General features: G+C 39.4%; 1 protein-coding gene across 1 annotated transcript in view; it reads right to left on the bottom strand.

The window, feature by feature from the left end:
- Positions 1 to 1,096: 1,096 nt before the first annotated feature.
- Positions 1,097 to 21,356, bottom strand: part of DKK2 (dickkopf WNT signaling pathway inhibitor 2) — a gene marked incomplete at its 3' end in the record, with an annotated part of 36,780 nt that continues 16,520 nt past the window's right edge. Inside the window, exons 2-4 of the mRNA XM_084203821.1 lie at positions 2,665 to 2,815; positions 1,858 to 2,007; positions 1,097 to 1,347 (exon numbers count right to left, since the gene is read on the bottom strand). Coding sequence (XP_084059947.1) covers positions 1,097 to 1,347; positions 1,858 to 2,007; positions 2,665 to 2,815 — 552 coding nt within the window. The remainder of the gene's footprint in view (positions 1,348 to 1,857; positions 2,008 to 2,664; positions 2,816 to 21,356) is intronic.

Genomic DNA, 21,356 nt, shown 5'->3' with positions numbered 1-21,356 from the left:
TCTTACAACCTCTTCTGCAGGAGAGGAGATGCTCACAAGACCCAACTCCTTTTTCTCTGCTGTCTCGAGAACAAATCCATTATATTGCTGCAGAGTGCCATAAGATACAAAAATTTGAGTTTGTAGCACTATGCTCAAAACACCTCAACAAATGCTGTGGTGTTGAATATATTATAACAGCAACAGAGAACCAACTTCAAAGCTCTTCGTGTTAAGCACTTCAACACTCTGCTGTTTCTTTTGGAAATGTCTATAATGCAAGAATGCTTAGGCAAGGAAAGCATATTTAGGACTAATAAGGAACTGCCTGCATATAATTCTGGATTCAGCATGCACACATATTTGCTTCATCTGTTCAACCCAACACATATCAGCAGTAAACCGAGAAAAATACAAGTAATTAAGTGCCTTACTATGACACTGAACTACATAAAGCACTTCAATTTACCAATGTATAGGAAACAAAACCCTGTTAAAATGCCTCCTCTTAGGTAAACTGCTGCTCTGTTGAAATTTTGAGATGGCCAGTTTTCACCTTCATAAGGGCCTGGAAAACATAGCACTCTTGTCCTGCAGGAGTGCTTCCTTGCTGAATGTCAGCCCTGAATAACAAGGGCATGTGGACATTCACAGTAACTTTATTTCCATTTCTCACACCTGCAATGTGGCCAATAATGTGTTGACAGATGAGTCTTCCTGGCATGCACTGCTTCCTATAGGAGTACAATGTATACAACTTCTGTAGAAAATCCTTACCACGCTGTAGACCCGCTGTAGCCCTAACACTGAACCCCTGAAACATCGTGGGACAACACAGCGAGGTAAGTGACATTCATTTCCACTCTACTTGTTTGCATACTAGCATTTCCCACAAACTGGAGAATTATTTACAGGAGAACCGCGCGGTAGGTGAATTCCAGCTACACTTGTGTTTGCCGCCAGCTCAAAAAGAAATGCATTTGGTGTGACTTCTACTCATACTCTAACTGTTACTTTAGCCACTCCACTTTCATTTGCAGTCCCCTTTTTCCACCATGCCATAATGCATTAAACACATAAAGCCACAGTCACTTAACACTATCTTCCCAATCCTCATTCAGATCTTCTGGCACACATGAAGTCTTGATTTAGAAGAGGAGGTCGCATCTTTCCATACTTTACAAGACAAACCCTTGGCACAGTCACATCGTTGGAAAATCTCCAGTCCATGGGACCCTTTCTTGCGCTGTTTGGTGCACACCTCCCCCTGATGCAACACAGGCTTGCAAATTTTGGTCCAGAAGTGGCGAGCACAGCAGTGTCCCTCAATGCAGTCTGATGACCTTAGGCAGGGATCGCCTTCGTGTCCTAAAAAGAGCAACCAAATTACTTTATCTCATGGAAAAACGTGAAACTACAAATGGAACTGAGAACAAGGAGAGGTGCTATTATCCACCTGTGGCTATTTGAAGGATGTAAATGCAAGAGAAAATATTAATTAGGAAGGTTCAAGGAGGTAATTCATGAAACCTGCCATATGACTTAGTAAGGAGAAATTCAGCTGCAGGATTGTAAGCGGAATTACAAGTGTTCAATTACATGGCTGCTACAAGAGGAGGATGTCTGCAGTCTTGCACAACTGATAACATGATTGTCAGTCCACATCTGATACAGAGAAGAAAGCAGATGCTGTTTCAATCACAGGAACTGTCAGTTGACATTACATCACTTTCTGAGTCATGCTGTGATCTCTCACAATAGACATTCACTCCCTGTGAAATTACTGCCTATTTCTGGTTTCCACTGCTGCATTTTAACAGCAATAACATGATTCATGACATGAAGGAACACAGCAGTCCGGTCCAAATGTGATCTTACCCTTTATGTGTGACAGCTTGGATCGGGGCCTCCCCAGGTTGTGCCATCCCAAGTCCTTGCTCGCATAATGACCATTCTTCTTGTTGCGTGGCCCTTCTAGAGCAGGGATGTGAGGAGTAAGGATGCTTTCAGTTACCGGTATGCAAATACCTGCAAGGAAAAGACAGCCACTCAAAGATTTGAATAAGAGGAAAAGCAGCTGAGAGACATCCACTGACCAGGTCAGAATGATGAAAGCACTGGGGTTTGGCCTCAGTGAAGCTCAGCTCTAATCACACGTTCACCTCTGGTTCCTGGCACTTAGCCTCACCACATCTCTGCTTCACTCACTGTCAGACAGTCTCTGTCACTCTGGCTTTATGGTCTGAGCCCCTAGAGAGCTCCTTACAGACATCTCTCTCCAGTCTCCATGGAAATGCAAACATGGTTATGTATGGTTATAACCCTCCCCAGGGAGAATAGATTCAGGATTCATTAAGTCTCCTTTGCTTCCTTACAATATGACTTCCGTGCAGTCTTCTAGTGAATCAAAGCACACTGAATGTAGAGCTGTGATTTTAGGCAGAATTTTTGTGTTCTTCCACCACAAAATAGAAGAAAAGACTGGCAATATCTGAGCCATAAACATAGAAATACTATTAAAGAAAATTAGGCAGAGTGGAACAAAGTAGACTATTAAGTTTTCTTGGCTTAGAAAAAGAAGAGCTATCACCCAGGAAAAAATACTGTTGCTGGGAACACTCATAGCAACAGATGATGTCAAGAAGGCTGACTTTCTGCAGCAAAGCCCAGAGCTGGCAGCCGTACCGTTGTTGCAGCGGTTCCCGGGGCAGCACATCCCGTCCCGGTGGCAGCGCTTCTTCTTCCTCCGGCACATCATGCACGCGGACGTGGCTTGGTGAGGGCTGTGGCAGTAGCGCCCAACCTCGCACTCCTTGTCGTTAGTGCAGGGATAGGCCTGGTGGGGAAGAGAAAGGTCTGCAGTGAGGCACGCCTTTGCACAAGGAATGGATGCAGCCCAGTCAAAAAGCCAAAAAACAAAACAAGCAAACAGACAAAAAACAAGAAAACAAACTACCACTGAAACCTCCAAAATAAAACAATAGTGAGGTGACAATTCATGAGACTAGGAGATACAACTAGGGGTGCTCCACTGCAGCCACACAGCAACCTTCAAGCTCACACAAGTGCTGGTCATTGCTTAAAGAATAAGAGATAGAATCTTCTTGCTCATGGTTCATCTTTCCTTACTTCATCTTCTTTCATCTTACTTCATCTTTCCTTACTTCAAACATACATGGGCACAAGAGAATTCATATTTTTGTGGATCCAGGTATCTGACTCATAGGCAGGAACTTAAAACTCCTCAATGAACAATCAACACAGCCATGAAAGCCAGTGACAATACTGAAACACTCCCTCCAGTAGGTAACATTTAATTTTAAACTCTGAGGAGGCATTCTTCCTTTGGCACTTGTCAAACACTGGTGTATGATGAATAAGCTCAGTGTTGTCACCATGAGTATGTGCATCACGCTCATTCAAATGTCTAACTCCACCACTCATCCCTGGCCCCCACCAGTCGGACTCCTTGGAAGTGAACAAATGTCACTTATCAGCATTTCACTTTGATAACCTTTTATTCATTTCTGGTCTCACTATACTCCTTATACTTGCCACCTGCTAAACAGCACCCTATGGTATGCATCATGGAATGTATTACAGAGCACAAAATATCTTGCACATATAATTCTGTACAAGTAGATACATGGGTATAAAATTCTTCTCTATTAATCGAAACCAGCATTACCTCAGAGGAAAACCGACTTGAAAAAGGAAAAAAAAAAAAGCAAAAGCACTGCATTCTCCCATTAAGATAAAGAAAACTTTGTTCCTACAAAAGGAAAAGAGAAGATTCTTGAAAGAGACACAATAACACACACTGCCACATTCCAGGATGCTTTCTGCTGACTCCCACACAGCTACAACTATGCTATCTGTTTGAATCTAATTTTACTGCCTGTAAAATTAATTATAGATTTTTTTCCATTCCTCAAAATTATTCTTGAAGAAATTGTTTAAATAAAAACAAAAGATGACAATAAATTTTGTGCACTTCCTGGAAAATTACATTTCCTCAACTAATTTTCTCCAGTATTTCAAATAAATAAAACTATTGCTTTTCAAAATGATTTTGCAATTAATTAATCACCCCCCCAAAAAAAAAGCTCAACTGACTAATTTCCAAGGTAGAATGATTACTTTTCAGTAATAATTTTTGAAATCAAGACATATATTTATCTCAGAAAAGAAAAACTTCAAGGTCTTTAAGAATCCACTTTGAAAGTTGTTTCCCTAGGTGGAGAGACTCTTGTCTACCTATCTTCATGCGATTCTGTTGAGAATCGCATAAGAAACAAGAGGTCTTCAAAGAAAACCTAATTTCTCTCATGTCAGTAGTAGGAGGGGAAACTATGCCATTTCTCATGTGACTTCATGAGTTGTTTGTCAAAATTTACATTACAGTACCAAAAGTGCTGGCTGGGTATTTCCCAAGTGCTGTTGCCTCATTACTTCTGCCCTCTGAATATGTGCCTTTGAGAATTTTTCCAGGGTGCAGCTGTTTGGAGTAATCTGAACTATGTGGAAGTCTTTTAGCCTTATGAATGGACATTTCCTGGAGAGGATGAAATCAAAGAAGGCCAGATCTTTTAAACTAGAAGTATCAATAAGAGACAAATAGAAATACCTTTTTGGTACTTTTAAGGCATAAACAGATTCTACTTATTCTAGGAAAGTGGAGCAAAATAATCTTTCCTCAATCCTATCACTCCTTTCCCTCATTTTTCCAAAACTAATAAATAAAACTAACTAACTTAAAATTTATTATATAGTTACCATAAAAGTAAAACTTCCTTATTTAAATTATACCTTACTAACCTATGGATCTTACAATGCAAAAAAAAAAGCAATTTTATACAGACTTGTGCATGGTTATACTGAGTTTGGAAAATAGTAACTCTGCTAGCTGGAGGAAATGCAAATAAAAAACAGATGGACTGGCTAAAACCTGGAGATGAAGGCATTTTAGACCCTTGTCTGTCATCAAGACCTTCATAACCGCATCTTTTTTCCAATATGGGCATGTGGCATACACCTGCAACTTGTCAGCAAGAAGCCTACTTGCAGTTTTATTTTGGTTCCTCAAATAGCTTCTTAAAAAAAAAGAGTTCCCTGATCCTGAATGGTGCTAATGAATGCTCTCCCATACCATATCTAGTGATTGTTTTACTTTTGGCTTTTAAGCTGAGTGACACGGAAAAGATATTTTAAGATACGCATCTAATTGCCAGCTCTATGCTCTGCTCTTGAGCATGGTGAAAGTTACAAAAGACAACTTCAAAAATTGCTAAGAAAATCAAGAGAACACAGCCTTTCTTCCCAATTTAGAGCACATTCCTAAATAAAAATGATACTTCTAAATTACAATAAGCCAAAACTGACCTACCTAAGGCAAATGACTGCAGCACATCCAAAAATGTGTCTGTTTCATGTAGCTTAGATAATAACTAATAGTTCCACTTAAAAGACCAGCTACCAGCCAGCCATACAAGAAACCCTCTTGCAAATGCCTGCTGCCACCAACTATTTTGATCTGCCAAAATCACTATCCATTTATAGCCTGGCTATCAGTCATGGGACCTTGAAACAAAAATGCCTATATGGTCTTGTTTCTGTTTCCTAGTCACTAGACATGCATTAGAATAGACATAATTCCTGCTGTCAGAAGAGTAATTCCTACTGCTGTGTAGCATTCATTATAGAAACAGAAAACTAAAATAACATATTGTGTACTTAGCCTTGGTTAGCAGGAGGGAAATGCATCCATAATTAGTTTTTTGTTGTCAGTTGAATCAATCTAGGTATACTTCTTTAAAATACAGGGTAAAGAAAACATAATTGTAAAAACGTGCATGTTAACTATTATCTATGTATAAGTCAAGGTTTTCCAAAATCTCCTGCACCACAGTGCCTGGAACAGAGTCTTTACGTTCAGAGAATTGTGGAGAACATTTCCTATATACAACACAAAGACACAGATCAGTCCCAGATGGAGAGGGAAGAAGCAAGCTGTAAACCAGCTCTACTTCCCCAGCAATGATAACTAATTCTATAAGGCACATCATCCCTTCACATTCTTCAGCTACACATATCATTTTCTGGTTGTAAATCTCCATCCACTAAACACAGCTTTGACAGCATGGGAAACCAGATGAAACTGAGATAAAATACGTAGCACTCTCTGAAGCTCCATTTAAACAATCTTATTTTTTTATCCCGCTTGCAGGCAATCAAGTTACCCGTAGCATGACATGAACTAGATGTGCCTGTGATAATGAGTCACATTTTCAGAATGTGTTGTCTGATTAAGAGCATTGTTTACTGACATGGTTTTTCCTCAGCCATTCCAATTAGTTCTGTATCCTTGCATAAAAGATACTGTTGATTACTTGTCCAAAACTGTACAGCAGAGGGTTTTTTGCAATGTTGGAGGATTCAGGCTAGATGTTGAAATGGATGTTGCTTGTGCTGCACCAAAATGTCGCCTGCATCAGTCCACCAAGACTAGCCCTTACCAGTCAGGTCACAACACCACAGAGATGTTAAACTTTTCTCTTGGGGAGAGAGAATATTCCTTCCCTTCTGAATTTATATTCCAAATTTCATTAATACATAATAGAAATACTCAAGGAAAATTACGCAGAGGATAGAGGACAAAAGTTGAGGATTTTTATAGTTGAACAAGTTGTTCCAAGCACTCAGATCTTCCTTTTTATGTTAACTTCCCAGGAAGGTGGCATAAGGAACTGTCTGCCTACATTTTGTGGCTAAGTGGGTAATGCCATTCCCATGATTTGAGAATCATGCAGCAGTGAGGTTTATGCTTACCTTTGTTTTCCCCTTTTGACAGAGGAGCTCTTAGCCCCTTTTCTCAGTGCAATGACGCTTTCTTGATATTTTTGCTGGAGTAATTTGCTATCACACATATTTTATAGTCACCACAGAGTTTCACTGTAAGCTGTAGCAAGATTAAGTGGTGAGACTACAGTGCTAAGAAGTCAAACAGTTTGAGTCTCTCTGTCTGGCACTATAAAACGTAATGGAGAAGCACTCCAGGGGGAGAGTAAGACAGACACTGTAATGTGCTGAAGGGTGAGAAGACTGATGGCAAACATACTTCATTGAGCTTTGGGAGATAAGCTCTTGAATTTCAGCATGGCCTCCAGCAAATATTTGAAGACAATATTCCCAGCCAGTGTCTTAGTCACCAGGCTCTCATCTGCTCATATCAGGATGTTTCATTTGTTTTTATGCTGAACCGTACTAGGTAATCACAAGTCAGTGAAAGGCAGGAAGAGCCACTGGCATTTTTACCTAGACTGTGTCATCACTTATCCAGCACAAGCAGTTGAGACTCTGCTGGCTTCAGACCCACCTTCAACACTGACAGGAGCTGTGCCCAAATAGGTGTTTTGATGGAACAGATTTCAGTAGTGATTCCCCCAGAAGCAATTAACTTTTTTTTCAAACACATCATAAAATCCAAGTGCAGAGTCAGTCCTGGCAGAATATCATGGCTACTACCCCACCCAGCAGAAGAAACAGCATGGAGGTTGTCCATTAGCCTTTCACTGCAGATGCCAAGCAGCACTCAGTAAGACAGATGAATTTCATGTACCACAGAAATGACAGTACCGCTGCACTTATTGTTCTGCATACTCTGCCAGACTTGGTGCATACCATCATCCCCTGATGATAGTGGGGACTGAGCAGAAGAAGAGGAGAAAAGCTACAACCAGTTGTACAGCCAGGAAGTGAGAGCTCTCCAGAGCCACCAGGTCAGTCCTCCATCATCCTCTCTCACTTGGCAAAGAGGCAGTAGCTATATTGCAAAGGTGAGACAAGGGACTCAAGGAAATGGACACGTACATTAACCTAGGAAGGGCCTTGCTTCCTAGGTAACCATATGTCAGAAAACTAATTTAGGCTTTTATTCAGTCTTGTACACACTACCTCTATTTACTAATATCCTGTGCAAATACCTATGCCACTAGGCTGTGCTACCACATACTACAGACATCTTCTTCTGCTGTCAAAATCTCTTCTGTATCACATCTACACAATCATTTATATTCATACAATGTCTGTGAGACAGGTCACCACAAATGAATTGGTACTGCAACTCAGTTTATTACTCACTTGTTAGTTAAGGAAAAAAAGTTATTTTCTCTATTTCAATTAATCATGCTTCGGTAAATTTTAAAATAATGACTGTGAAGGAGGTGGAAGATGACCTCTTTGTAGCCAATATGCTGACTAGATGATCAAAACTGTCCTGAACTATAGGCAAGATGACAGAGTTTCCAACCTCCACTTGAGAGATGAACAAAAGAGCCTGTTTGCCTTTAGTCTTGGGCATATTGCTTAATATTCCAAAGCCATCAGGCACAATGAAGCAACCAACTGGCTCAATCATGGTGAGAGTCTCTCCTTCCCATCCTGCTTTGGACAGGACAGAACTATCTTTCAGAGCAAGGACTTGATCCCCATGGAGCAAACATATGAAATAGCCACAGGGGTGCCATGTTTTCTTTTTCTTTTCTCTTACTCTGAAGAATTAGTAATCCAAATTAAAAGCATGCCAATAAATTAGGAAATGCAAACATATGCTTTAACCAAGCAGCCTGCTGTCAAGACTAACTACAAAGAATGCAAGTCATTGTTTGGCTCCCCAGTTGGGCCTGATTCTGAGTTGGGTCTCAAATTTATTTTGGCTTTTAACAGATCAACATTGGTGGGACAGTTGTATGCAACATGTGGCCTGTAGAACTAAATGAATACATCACATGTGGGATTTGTCCCACTCGCCTCTTTGGAGACAGAGTGAAGATTCTCTCAGAAGTCTGAGAGAAATCCTAACATGATCTCACAGGATATAAACCTTAGTAACAATGGAAATAACAGTTCTTTATTCAGCACCACATGAATGTGATAAAGCAGAGTGGAGGGGGTAAGAGGGGAATTAAAAGCCTTTTAATAACCAACAAACAAAGCAAACTCCCAGCTCTTTGTGGGTTGTCTTTTTCCCTGCAAGGCAACTAAACTACTTACTGATAGCTTCTCAGGTGTATCCAGAAAAATCTACCTTTGACAGACTTCAGCCTAACTTTCTCTTAGCTGCTAAGCAGACATGTAGGTCTGAGAATGAGAAATTACCATAATTTACTATTTTATTATTAATCCCAAACAAGAAAAGTGTCTATCAGCAGCCATCTGGAGTGATGTATTTTTCCCACAGCACTGCTGATGTTGCTTTTTTCTATTCTTAGCTCAGCATAGGCATAGATGATAGCGAGGGATCTCACTGTGTGCAAGCACAAAGCCATGGTTAATTTATCCCACAGAGGAAATCATGCTGTGCTCTCAGACAGCTCCAGACATGGATCCTGTCTCAGACTGAGAAACCAGAAACTCTCAACTCTCAGTGACTGCTGTGGAACAGATCTTTCCTAAAAGAAAAACTTAACAGTAGTTGTAATGAAACAGTTTTACTTCTTTCAGTTGCCATAGCAAGCTTAATTTTTCTCACCAAACCTCGTTTTTGTTAAAATAATATAACTCTGACCCATTTCTCTCTCAGACCTACAGAGAAAAGTAGAGCCATATTCAGCCTCTAGATTCAGTACAAGCACTTTCTTCTAGAGATAATTTATTTTTAGCTCTTCTATTTAACACAACACTGCTGTTACATGAGGTCTGATTCACAGAGTGCTACATCATGGATACATATACTGCAGCTTCCAAAGATCATTCCTTCAAACTGTGTGGATAATGGTCCCAGAAGCCTGCATTATTAAACAATAAATATTCATTTTTCAAAGGAATTCTCAATCCACTGCAGGACCACCAGGGAAAGAGCATTTCTATGACCTGCAGTAGTCCAGCTCTCATGATTTGCTAGAGCCAAAGAAAACTCAGATCTTAACAACCAGAAAACAAACCTCACTGAGGTCCCTCCAAACCAACTGAGGCAAGACTCACAGGGGTCCTCTTTTAGCTTTTCCTTGTCCAAACAATAATGCCATGGAAAACAACATCCTGTTCTGCAAGCACTAGGCAGTTGTAGAGGGAGCTGTGCTCAGGGGGAGTGTGTAGCTGCATCTGGTGAAAAGAGAGTCAAACACCTCCAAATAAACAGGGGAGCTGTGCTGCCCTATTTCACACAGCACTAGTCAGTGTTAGTGGTGACTCCCAGTGCAGACAGGAAAAAGCCTCCCAAGATTTTCCTGAATGATATCTCACTCAATGTGACCCTATGGGTTTCTCAGCCCACATAATGAATTTCAACAAGCATTTTAGGTCTAGACTATCTAGATCACTCCAACCTATTCTACAGCTTATAAATCTGCACTTTCTCTTACAGAACTACCTACATTTTGTGTCCCACTGCGAGAAGGTAGTGTCTGTATAAAGCTGGACTTGGCTTCAGAAAGACATATGGAGGAAGGTAATCTGAAAGAACGCAAGAGGATCAGTAAAATTTCTGGGAGGATACTATTATCTCAGTTAAACCTGCCCTAATTTAGTGCATTTTACATGTGGCATGAAAGTATAAACACAAATGTTTAACACATTTAGAATAATCTACGTTAAAATTTTATTGAATTTAATTCACCTTCAATTCCTCATCATACTTCTATAAATTTTAAAATAATAACTGTGAAGGAGGTGGAAGCTGACCTCAGTAAAACCAGGTAAAACCAGAAATTAGTTACATTTCCAAGTAACTTAAAGGGCAACACAGTATGCCCAAAATAGGCACAGATGTACATTGCTTATCACAGAACAGCATCAAACTTGCTCCAGAATACAGCAAATACATTGTTGCCCCTGAGGGAGCACAGGTACAATTTTTCCAATTCTATCCCATCCTTAAGACAAATTATCACCCTTAGGTCCATATTGGCATCACTCTGCTTCTCAAAGGAGAGTGATGCCAAACTGTGTTTCCTGCCCATGCACAGTATATATACAGAGGTGTTCAGCTTTTCCCTGTCTACCTGGTATTGTGACCATGATATTACATAGCAGTGAAATAGCATGTTTCCTCCTCAACATTTGGAGAGATCACGAGCCACCTACTCTGCTTGATTTTGAAGGTGGCTTCCTGCTCTGTAGAACCGGGACCTTACCGAAGAGATGATTAAAGAAGGTACAAAAATTTGGGGAACATTCAGTTTGACCCCAAATCTTACAGGCTCTGTCCCAATGCATCTGATTCAAGTTGTTTGGTGAACTACCAGCAGCAGCATCACAACAGAGCATCAAAACAATGTTTGGTAATCTTTGAAGTCAACAGTATAGTTCTAAATCAATATGACAGGAAGACTCCAAATCTTGATTTTATGTCATTTTCAAATACATCACCAAAGGCTGCTCAAAGAATGAAGGTTTGTTAACACATGCTTTGTTCTATGTCCAGTCTTTTCAGCAGACTGTTCTTGCCCTTTTATCTCTGCCTTTTTCCCACTCCTTCTCTGAAGGCTTTTCTTTTCAGTTTTGTCTCTAATTGGCTATTTATCACCTGTTGCAGCATGAGAGTTTTCTGGCTTTTTGATCAACATGTTTACTGCAATGGATGAGCAGTTGGAATACTAAGAATACTATCCAGAGAATACTATCCAGATGAAAAGAGCTAGCAGGTCCTATGGCTCCCAAAGTACCAGGCATTAAAAAGAGGGAAACACTCAGATGATGTGGTTTGGTGTAGAATAACACTGCTGGAAACTGGCAGTGAGTTACTGCTTAACACCTGGGTTTGAACATCTACAAATCATGGCACGCTGTCAAGGTGGAGCTTTTACTGAGAGCCATCTCTGCAAGCATGTATACAGAGCAAGAAAAATGAGATGACAGCTTTACCTTCTGTAGTATTCCTACTAAGCAAGTAAACTACCTTTGCTTTCAAACATTCACAAATTCTAGAAAAATGAGGGGGAAAACCTATCTTATTGAAGTCAGTGCAAAAACTCTCCTTTGTCTGCTACGCTGCCTGGAGAGAGAGTGCTTTCAGGTTATAAACATTTGTGCAGCATCTGCAATCCTCACCCTGGAAATGACTTTGGTATTCCTTACAGAATATACTTTGCATTGCAGATTACAAAGGATTTAAGACACCATTTTTCAAAATGCGCTTTCTCTGCTTCTCATATATAAAAGGACAGCTCTGAAAACATGAGTTTGTGGCAGCTGGAGAGACAGCCAGATGCCATATGTCTGAGAAGGATGAACTGCAGTCTCCACCTCAGCAGACTGCTGACCACAATCTAACATCATCACTGAATGTCAGCATTATTGCCTCCTTCCCTGATGGTCATCTGTGTGGGAACACCTGACTCATATGCCTCTTCCAACACCCAGTTCTTTCTCTGAGTGTCAGAAACCACCACTGACATCTGATATTCCAAACACCTTCCCCTCTTTTCCTGTTCTATGTGAACCCCTCTGCACCATGATGGCTGTGACTGCTCCATTGGAGGGGGAGCTGAGAATGCCAAAGCACCTACAGAGAATGAAATCAGACATCAAAATTCCATCAGTCCAGCTTTAATGTCAGAACAACCAACCAACTCTGGAGTACCTGCACCAGCTCCCACTTTCCAATCTCTTGTACCACAGATGATTCAGAGGCATTGCCACAGGAGTCCATGTGTTTTAAGGAAAAAGAAAGAAACAAAAAAAGTTAGTATTTCTTCAGTTTTTACAATTGGTCTGCACGAGTGAGACTGAGAAACAGGACAAGTCAATAATGCAGCTTGGGGCTTTCCTTTTCATAGCACCAAGAAGAATTACAGTATGAGAGTGTAGTTCCTCATCCTGACTCATTCTAGGAGTGCTTGGATGAGGAGCCAGCAGCGCTTATGCAGTGGGACTACCTGCAGAAAACCAGCTGTCCTGGGAAAACACTTGGTCACAGCCCCCTGAGGGCACAGGCAACCTCTGTGAAGTGCTTAGACTCATACTGCTGCTCAGCTGACTCCTCAGTAAGAGTAAAATGAAAAATTGTAATACTAGGCTATTAAGGCAAATTATCACAGTTTACTCAAAGACAGCCAAAGATGACAAAGGGAAAGGATTCCTAAAAGCTCCATTAAAAATGCCATTGTACTCTTATTATATGATTAAGTTGGAACTGCCTACCAAACTTCAGCCTGTGGTAAATAACGTAGCAATCAAGGTTTCAACACTATTCACTCTTTTACCCCCTTTTCTTTTAAAATGCTCCTGGTTAATTTTGCACAAACAAGAAAACAGGAACAGCACAGCAAGGCAAGAATAGCTTGTGAGTAAAACCAGATGAAGACTAACATATTTACATAGTGTAATGACTTCACTATTAATTCAAACAAACCCAGACCCCAATTCTCAGAAGAGAGAGCGAGCACATGCAGTCCAGGAGGCAAGAACAGGGTGGCTTCAGACTACATTTATGTCTGCAGCCCCTGAGTTAGTAGAGACTGCTCTTAGTTTCAGTCTGCAATAGTCACTGGGGGACCATCTTTCATTCCAAACACTGTACTGACTACACCCTCTTCTCAATTTTATGGGCCCCTTTTCATTTTCAAGCAAGGATTCCTTCAGTGCTAGAGACCATAACACAAAAGAGACAGAACAGTAGGATTTCAGAAAATACCTAATTCAGAGGGAAAAACCCCCCACCTAATCTGAGAGAAATGAAAGAAAAAAGAGAGGGGAAAGAAAGAAAGAAGAATAATCCTACACAATTTCTGAATCCAGCTGAAATGGACATCATCCTATTCCAGTCATTGTAGCAAGCAATTACCTAGAATTCTGGCATTTAACATGGAATTAGCTCTATATCTGTTCTCCACCCTCAAAATAAACTGTTCTGCTGCTGAGACATGCATTTATCCTCTTCCCTGCTACCTTTTATCCTATCTTCTGAACTTATGTTTTCAAGCATTCTTTTCTTGTCTGAAAATAATATTCTTTATGCGGAGTTACAGAATCTCTTTTGTTCCTCGATGTCTTGGATGTTGGTCAACAAAAAGTCATTAAAAAGTTTAATCCCCTGGGTTTGGCACTACATCAGACTGAGAGCAATTTCTTTGTAACAGCCTTTGGAATAAATAAGCATTAAAGGGGGGGTGCTTTTTCCTTATACTGGTCACCCACACTTTATAGTGGGTGGCCCTTTCATTTATCCCATTACTATATTTCCACTTCTAAAGCTAAGCCAGATGCAGCAACCTGATACTACTTTTTAGTTCTTGCAACTTTATTGTAGTGAAAACTTCCGTGTATATCTGATTCTTGTTAGGAAAGGCCAAGAAGCAGGAACCATGGTAATATTGCACCACCTTCTTGACAACTTCTATTCTGCATGAGCTGCATTCCCCAGGGTACTGCACGCTTCGTTAGCAGGCATTTTTCACATTTATATGCCCCGGATTGCAAACAGAGTCATCCTGTACCTGGCCTCCTCTTGCTGGCATTGTAACCTTGCCCAGAGGCAGCCTCTAGGTGCTCTGCTTTCTTAAAATTGTACATGATCAGTTTTTAACCTGCTAGATAGCCTACACAGCAAAACCAACAAGGGCAGAAAAGATTTCAAGTGTTTTACTTCATTGGTTTTGTCTGCCTTTTCTTTTTTCTTACTTATTTGCTTTAAGCAGATGGACCCAAGGTAGTGGGGTATGAATGTCTTGCTGTGCCAAGGCCACACAAGTACACAGAACAGAAATAATTCATTTAACTGTATGATTCTTTCTTTTTTTTTTTTTTAATTTGTACCCTTCTTTTTAGATGTGCTAAATAAAAGCGATAGTGACTGTTACAATTATCTCCTTTTACAGCGAGACACAAACACAAATCAAGATGGCCACATTTACCAGCCAGATGGGAAAAAATATATCCTACTTTTGAGTGATAGCTATGGAAGCATTTTTTTGAGAAATAACTTGATTTTTAAAAGCATATTTTACAGAAAAACTCAGACTATTTAACTGGCAAAAATGTTTTAGAGCATGGCTATGTGCAGAGTTCTCCTTAAATTTCATGCTGAAATCAAACAGTGGCCATGGCTATGTAATTATGACAAGAGAAGATTTCCTTCCTTACTTTTTGCTACAGTGTTTGCTGGAAGATACGGCAGATATGGAGATATTACTTACTGCTTCCCTATACTTCATATGACACTCCAGGGAAAAAAAATGAATTTTAATTAGACAGATAAAATTGTTTATAATTAAGTCTTGGGTAGTTCAACTAGCACTAGTGATATTATTTGCATCATTGATGTTGTTTACATATTTATATTTGTGACAATATATGTACATTTGTAATAGTTTACTGTACACAAGCTGTGATTCACCTATTGGGCAACAGATTATTTTTCTACATGACAAGGAGGCAGAAAAACAGACCAGGCTGACATGAATTAAAAGTACTTCATCACAGAAAAGTAATGAACACTAGGTGGTTTTCCTTAGTCATGAGAAGGGTATTTCCCAAGTCAAGCAATTCCCTTTCAGTTTCCTGCTCTTCTAAATCTCCAAGAGACAGGATTGCTCAGAATACATTGGAACTAAAACAACGAGACAGCACAATTCCCTTTGGGCCATGTCTTTAGCTCTGATGAGCAACTGGCCCTGAGGATCTCCCTCCACCTGCACTAAACCAACTCTTACATCAGTGGTGGTTACACACCTGCTCTTGCTGGAAGAGCTGCAAAACCCACTAGGCAGTTCTTGGCATAGCCAAGTGACTAAATCCACCTGAGTGTTTGCATGTTTTGTGAAAAATCACAGGGGGAAAAACCCCAAACCGAAACAGAAAATTACCCCTTTTCCACAGACCATTCATTCTCAAAACAGGCACAGTTCCTATTGTCCTAATAAGTTCCTCCCAAGTAGGAAAATCAGCCCATAAGGTAACTAAGTACCACTGTTTAAAAATTAGAATTTTTCCTAAATCTGGTGGATTTTCTATGAAACCAACTGAAAGGTTCATATGAGATAGGAGCATTCAGTCATTTGCCCACTCAGAGGATCTCTCTAAACTGAGGCACTGGTGTACAGCCTTGTGCTACTTTCTGCCTGAAAACCCATAATTAGTCATTTTGGTGCACTATTCTCATTTTAATCAAAAGCCCCTCACTTAAGCATGTCACTTCAGGTCTTGGCCCAAAGGCAAGTCAATGCTTATCTTAAAGGGTTAACAGCCAAGAGATAATATAATTTTAGAGGGGCAAACTTTGTCAGTATAAATAAATGATCAGTCAAAATTCTTGGTTTGAGGGTGTCAGGCTATCTTCACTCGCAACAATAGGGTATATTAATTACTCAATACTTAATTACTCAAGCATTTGCACATAGTGTACTGTCAAAGATGTATTCTAATGTAAGTGTATTTATCCAGGTTTATGTGAAAGAGCATGAGTATGGATATTGAGTAAAACATGTCATAAGTGTACTGTCTATCAGTTAGACCTGTGCATATTTCAGAATATTTCTTTAATATAAAATACAACTACATTGCTATTTTGATGTTTTTCTAACACATTCTGAAAGAACATAATCATTCTGCTCCAAAACATCCCTTTCCAAATATTTTCTTATTTTTTCTTATCTTGTATTAGCGACACTTACCATGCTTGATCATGAGACCTGGGAAAAAATAAAAAAAACAACAGGAAAAAGCACATCCTGGTGCAGTTAGTCCATTTTTCTTTAAACAGAGGACAAAACTGGTCTACACACACCCCCTTGCAATCACTGACCTATTCCTCTGCTGTAGTTTTAAGTCTTCATTATAAAACCCAGTGAAGCGAGATGGAAGGCACTGACAAATATCAGCATTAGCAGCAGTGAAACAATTTGTCACACCACTAAGACCCAGCCATTTGTAGAGTGATGGCCAGTAGAGAGTGCATGCTAAGAGCAAAATACAAATGCCTGGATCCTCCCCAGCACCTCTTTCAGCTATGTGTACAAACTTTTGCTGACTTTCTTTCCTCGTTTCTTTTCAATGTCAGCTGCTTTTTACCAATGCCTAAGCCAAAGTTGTTTACAATGCACCAAAAATCAAAGTTCCTGATCTTAGAGTCTTCAAGTCAAAGTACATCTGGTCTGGAAACAAGACTGTGTCTTAGGCCCAACTTCCATGTAAATACACGCACATCTAAGTGGAAAAACACCCTGTGTGTTACAGATTTGCTGAGGAACGTGCAGCAGTACCCTTATCATTCCTATCAAGTGTAACTCAAGAAAGACTTTTGAGAAGTTCAAAAGAAAAGCAGCAAGCCACAAGTTTAAATGAGACTCCATTAGGCAGAACTCTGCTCGTGACTCTCCCAGATCACTGTTTTTATTAGTAAACTACACGAATAACAGGAAAGCTACAGTGCTTACCAGGTTGGGTGTAGGCACCCATCCTGCCAGAGAGCTTTTAGATCTTGAATCCAACACTGCTGCTATCTGCTCTGTGAGAAAAAAACGGATGTAAACAAATGGAAATTTTGTGTTTGGCCAACAAAGGGGCTTTCCCAGCCAAAACTAGAATGAAGCTTTAAAGGTGTTTGGTAAATCAAAATGCTAAAAATTAATTTTCTTGTAATTTCTCCCTAATGTGAGTAGTAGTGACAGTGATCCCATGGTTTCACTGAGCTTCACTCATTACAGACTTAGCTCATGACAAAAGATTTGAAGAGCTGATCATCAATACATGACAGAAAAAAAATTATGAAATGTAAATTTTCTGCTGGTTGGAAGCATTCACTTTCAGTTATTTTAAATCAACTTGGACACACTTTTGAAAAGAGGCAGAGAAATGCTTTGTTTTGATCACAGAAAAGCTAAGACCATGTCTGTCAATTTTTCAGAAACACCACGTCCACTCATCTATGTACTGAGTAATGTCATGGTCTGACAATGTCCACCAAAATCTATTTGGTACAACTGAAATGAAACTCTTAAAAACTTAAATAATCTGATTTGCAGACAAACCTAGTCCCTGAATATATGTCATTAGAGCAGTACTTCATTCAGAAAAAGCAGATCTAGAGCACTCCATAAATCTATTTCTGCTTCCTCTGTGCAAAACCCCGGTTTCAGAGTTAAGAATCCAGTCCAATACTACAGAACAAACACATCTGAGAGAATAAACCAGATCAAAGGCTTGATCCTAAGTCTTTTCCATTGGTAATTATGGCTGAGTCAGTACTTCCATTTAGGCTGCCTCATACAGAAACCAAACCTATGCCAGAAAATTACTTTTAGTAGCTACAGTGTCCCACACATATGACCCCATTCATTTTGATGGCATTACTGACTGAAGGGCTTGTATCCCAAGCACGAACACAGCAAAAAAACACTGCTAACAGCACCTCATCTCCCCAAAGTTGCAAGAAATGGGTAAAATCACCCTTAATTTGCTGCCATTCAATGAACTGCTGAACCTTGCTTGCAAAAATCAGGAAATAACATGCCTCAAAAAGTATGCTACCTCAAAAAACCCACCACTTTTTACTAAAGAGTTTGCAACAAGACTAAGGTTAGAAAGGAGACTAACAACAAGACTAAGAAGAAAGGCTACCAGCAGTCTGACATGGATTCTCAGAGAAGAATCACCAAGCAACACAAGCAGGAAAAAACTTCTTGAAAAAAAAAAAGCTGGTTTTTTTTAGAATTGGGAATAAGATATTAGCAAAAGGAAAAACAGTGACAAGAATTGCCAAGAAGCAGAAATATAAATACAATTTAGGTGCTGGTCTGCACCCAAAAGCAGGACTGGTGAGCATCCCAAGCAGGCCAGGCTATCACAGGCTCTACATGAATGCTGACGTGTTCAGGATTCCAAGGGAGGGAGACATACACATGCTTCCATGCTTGAAAAATGTACTGCTTACATGTGCATACTAACACCTATGAGAAATGCAGTGATGAGTTCATGTAAACATTCCTTCATTTACCTAGATATATGTCACATGACTCTATAGCTGAGATATCACATGGCACCACGCTGGTGTATGGCAAGTGATAACAGAATATAACAGATAACTACTCAACTTGCAAGTATCATTATAACCCTGCTATATCTGCTTATCATTTTTTTTACTGAGGGGCAGTAGAGAAACCTTGGTTAGAGATGAGACCTGCATTGCTTTAAGCAAAGCAGAAATAGGAATTCAGCGCAAATGCCAAAAAGGTTCAAATCTAGCTCTAAAGGGAATTTACAAAGAGATGAATGAAGTCCAAAGCCTTTTAGGATATGACAACAAATCAAATTGAAAACACAGCTATTCCAACTAGCAATCTGTATGAACTTACATATTGCATATTGGTATACCTGCCGTGGAAGAATTTGGTTTAGCTATCCTAGTTAGGAAACTCTGAATTTAAGTTTTATTTGCTTCTCCCTTTTGAAAACAGAATACTATTTTCCCCTTTTCCTTTTATGGGCCACCAAATAACATGTGACCAAATGTACCTATTTAGTGAAAATGAGTTCCATTAGTATGTAATCTTATACTTGCATTGTTTTCTTCTGAAGGAAAATAATGGGGAACAGGTGGTGATGCTTAGCATCAGGCTCCTGTTTCTAGAATTACAATCTACTGGGAGCCACCAGCAATCTCTGAAAGCTGTCATAAGTGCTTGAAACTAGTAAGATCCAGAGCACACTCAATACATTAAAGCTTCTTTTTGAAAATTTAAGTAGGTGTGACAGGAGAAAACTGGCTGAATGGTGCAGGGATTCTAACGTGTCCCTGCAAAGGGTCGTGATTTCCTTCTGCATCCCACAATAAATAACTCAAGCTGGCCTCCATTTCCACAGCAGAAATTAGACATTTAAAAAATTCAAATAGGTACCATATGCACTATAAACCTTTCTGGTTTAGCATTCAAATGCAGACTCATTCACATCGTTGGAAAATATGGGATTTAAATTCTCCTAGAAGAACTTCAAACAGCTGTTCCTTTACACTTATTTATTCTTTTCTCAGTGCCACAAAAACAGCGGTGCCAATAAATATCTCCTTGATGTTCTTTGAAAACCTACTGGAGTCATACAGCATAAATAGTTTTACCCAGTGAGTCACAAAACCACACATCAAATGAACACTTCTTTGTTTTATCAATCCCATCCTTACCTTACCAAGTAGGAAGTGGTTTAGAAATAATTGGATATAACCGAGTTTTCCAACAAGTTTTCATGATAAACACAACACAGAAACACCAGCTAACAGATCTATCTATGTAAGCAAATAAGCATTATAGCCATGTTTTAAAACATGGCTCTGAAGCTGAGGGGTAGGACAAAGACAACATATTTGTAGGGCAGTTTCAACTGACATACAACTTTATAAAAACAGACATGGAAGGCTGGCTGGCATTCCTAACTACTGCTAGATGTCAGATATGCCAAGACACACACTTATAAGAGGAAAGAATTAATGCAGGCTTTTTTGGTTTAAAACAATAGGAATTAAAAGAATATGGAGTTTTTAGCAGAGTCAGATTTGCTGTTGGTAGAAATTTGTAATCTCCCACTAATTTCCACAGGAATATGACAAGTAGTACCTTGTAGTTAACAATTCACATTTCTTGCACATCTATATGAGACCAATTTTACATTTATTATTACTGTAGTTATTTTTGGGGGGACACTGTCAAAGCAGTTCCTTCAAGTAGAAATTAGTTCATGTTTCAACAATGCTTCTTTAACCAAAGAAACACTGGCTTTGTGCTAAATGTCCTTATTAGTCCTTCCACGTGAAATCAGGTTGCTGAAGTAAGGGATAATGTTAAACTGTGCCACCAGATCTAATTTCCTTAACACACTAAATTTTAATTTCCCCTCATTTATCACACCTATTAACCATCCAGACAGTAATCTTCTCTAGCATGTACATAAATAGCAAAGTTCTTGACCAAAAAGCAATCACAAATTACTATTGGTAATGAGTGAACCAGAAAAAGTGCACAGCCTGATCTCAGGAAAGGTTTAATCTCCAAGAGACAGAATAATTCTCATCCCCTTTGTGAACTGACTAAATTTAAGCTTTGGAAAACAATACATATGAAAGTACATTATGCCATTTTTAAAGCAACCTGTTTTATAATAATTTTACTTTATTTCCAGACTCCAATCTTACCTTCAAAACTATTTAGAAAAGGAAATTTGCTATGCTTTGAGCATTTAGTAAGACTGAATAATTAATTTTAAAATCATGAATAATTTAGTTTTCAAAAGACCAAATTTCTTTAAGGGTTTTTTTCCCCTAACAAGAACTGAATGTTTTGTGTTTTTATCAATACTTCTTGAACTTCTTTTCTGGTGTTTTTTCCTTTTTCTGTTACTAGAGATTGCAAAAGCAGTTCTAATAACAACACAGTATCAGCAAAAAAACCCAG

The sequence above is a fragment of the Fringilla coelebs genome (genome assembly GCF_963513975.1).
Source record: "Fringilla coelebs genome assembly, chromosome: 4".
Lineage (NCBI taxonomy): Eukaryota > Metazoa > Chordata > Aves > Passeriformes > Fringillidae > Fringilla > Fringilla coelebs.
Note: the sequence above shows the minus strand (reverse complement) of the source record. Positions and strands in the feature narration are given on the sequence as shown.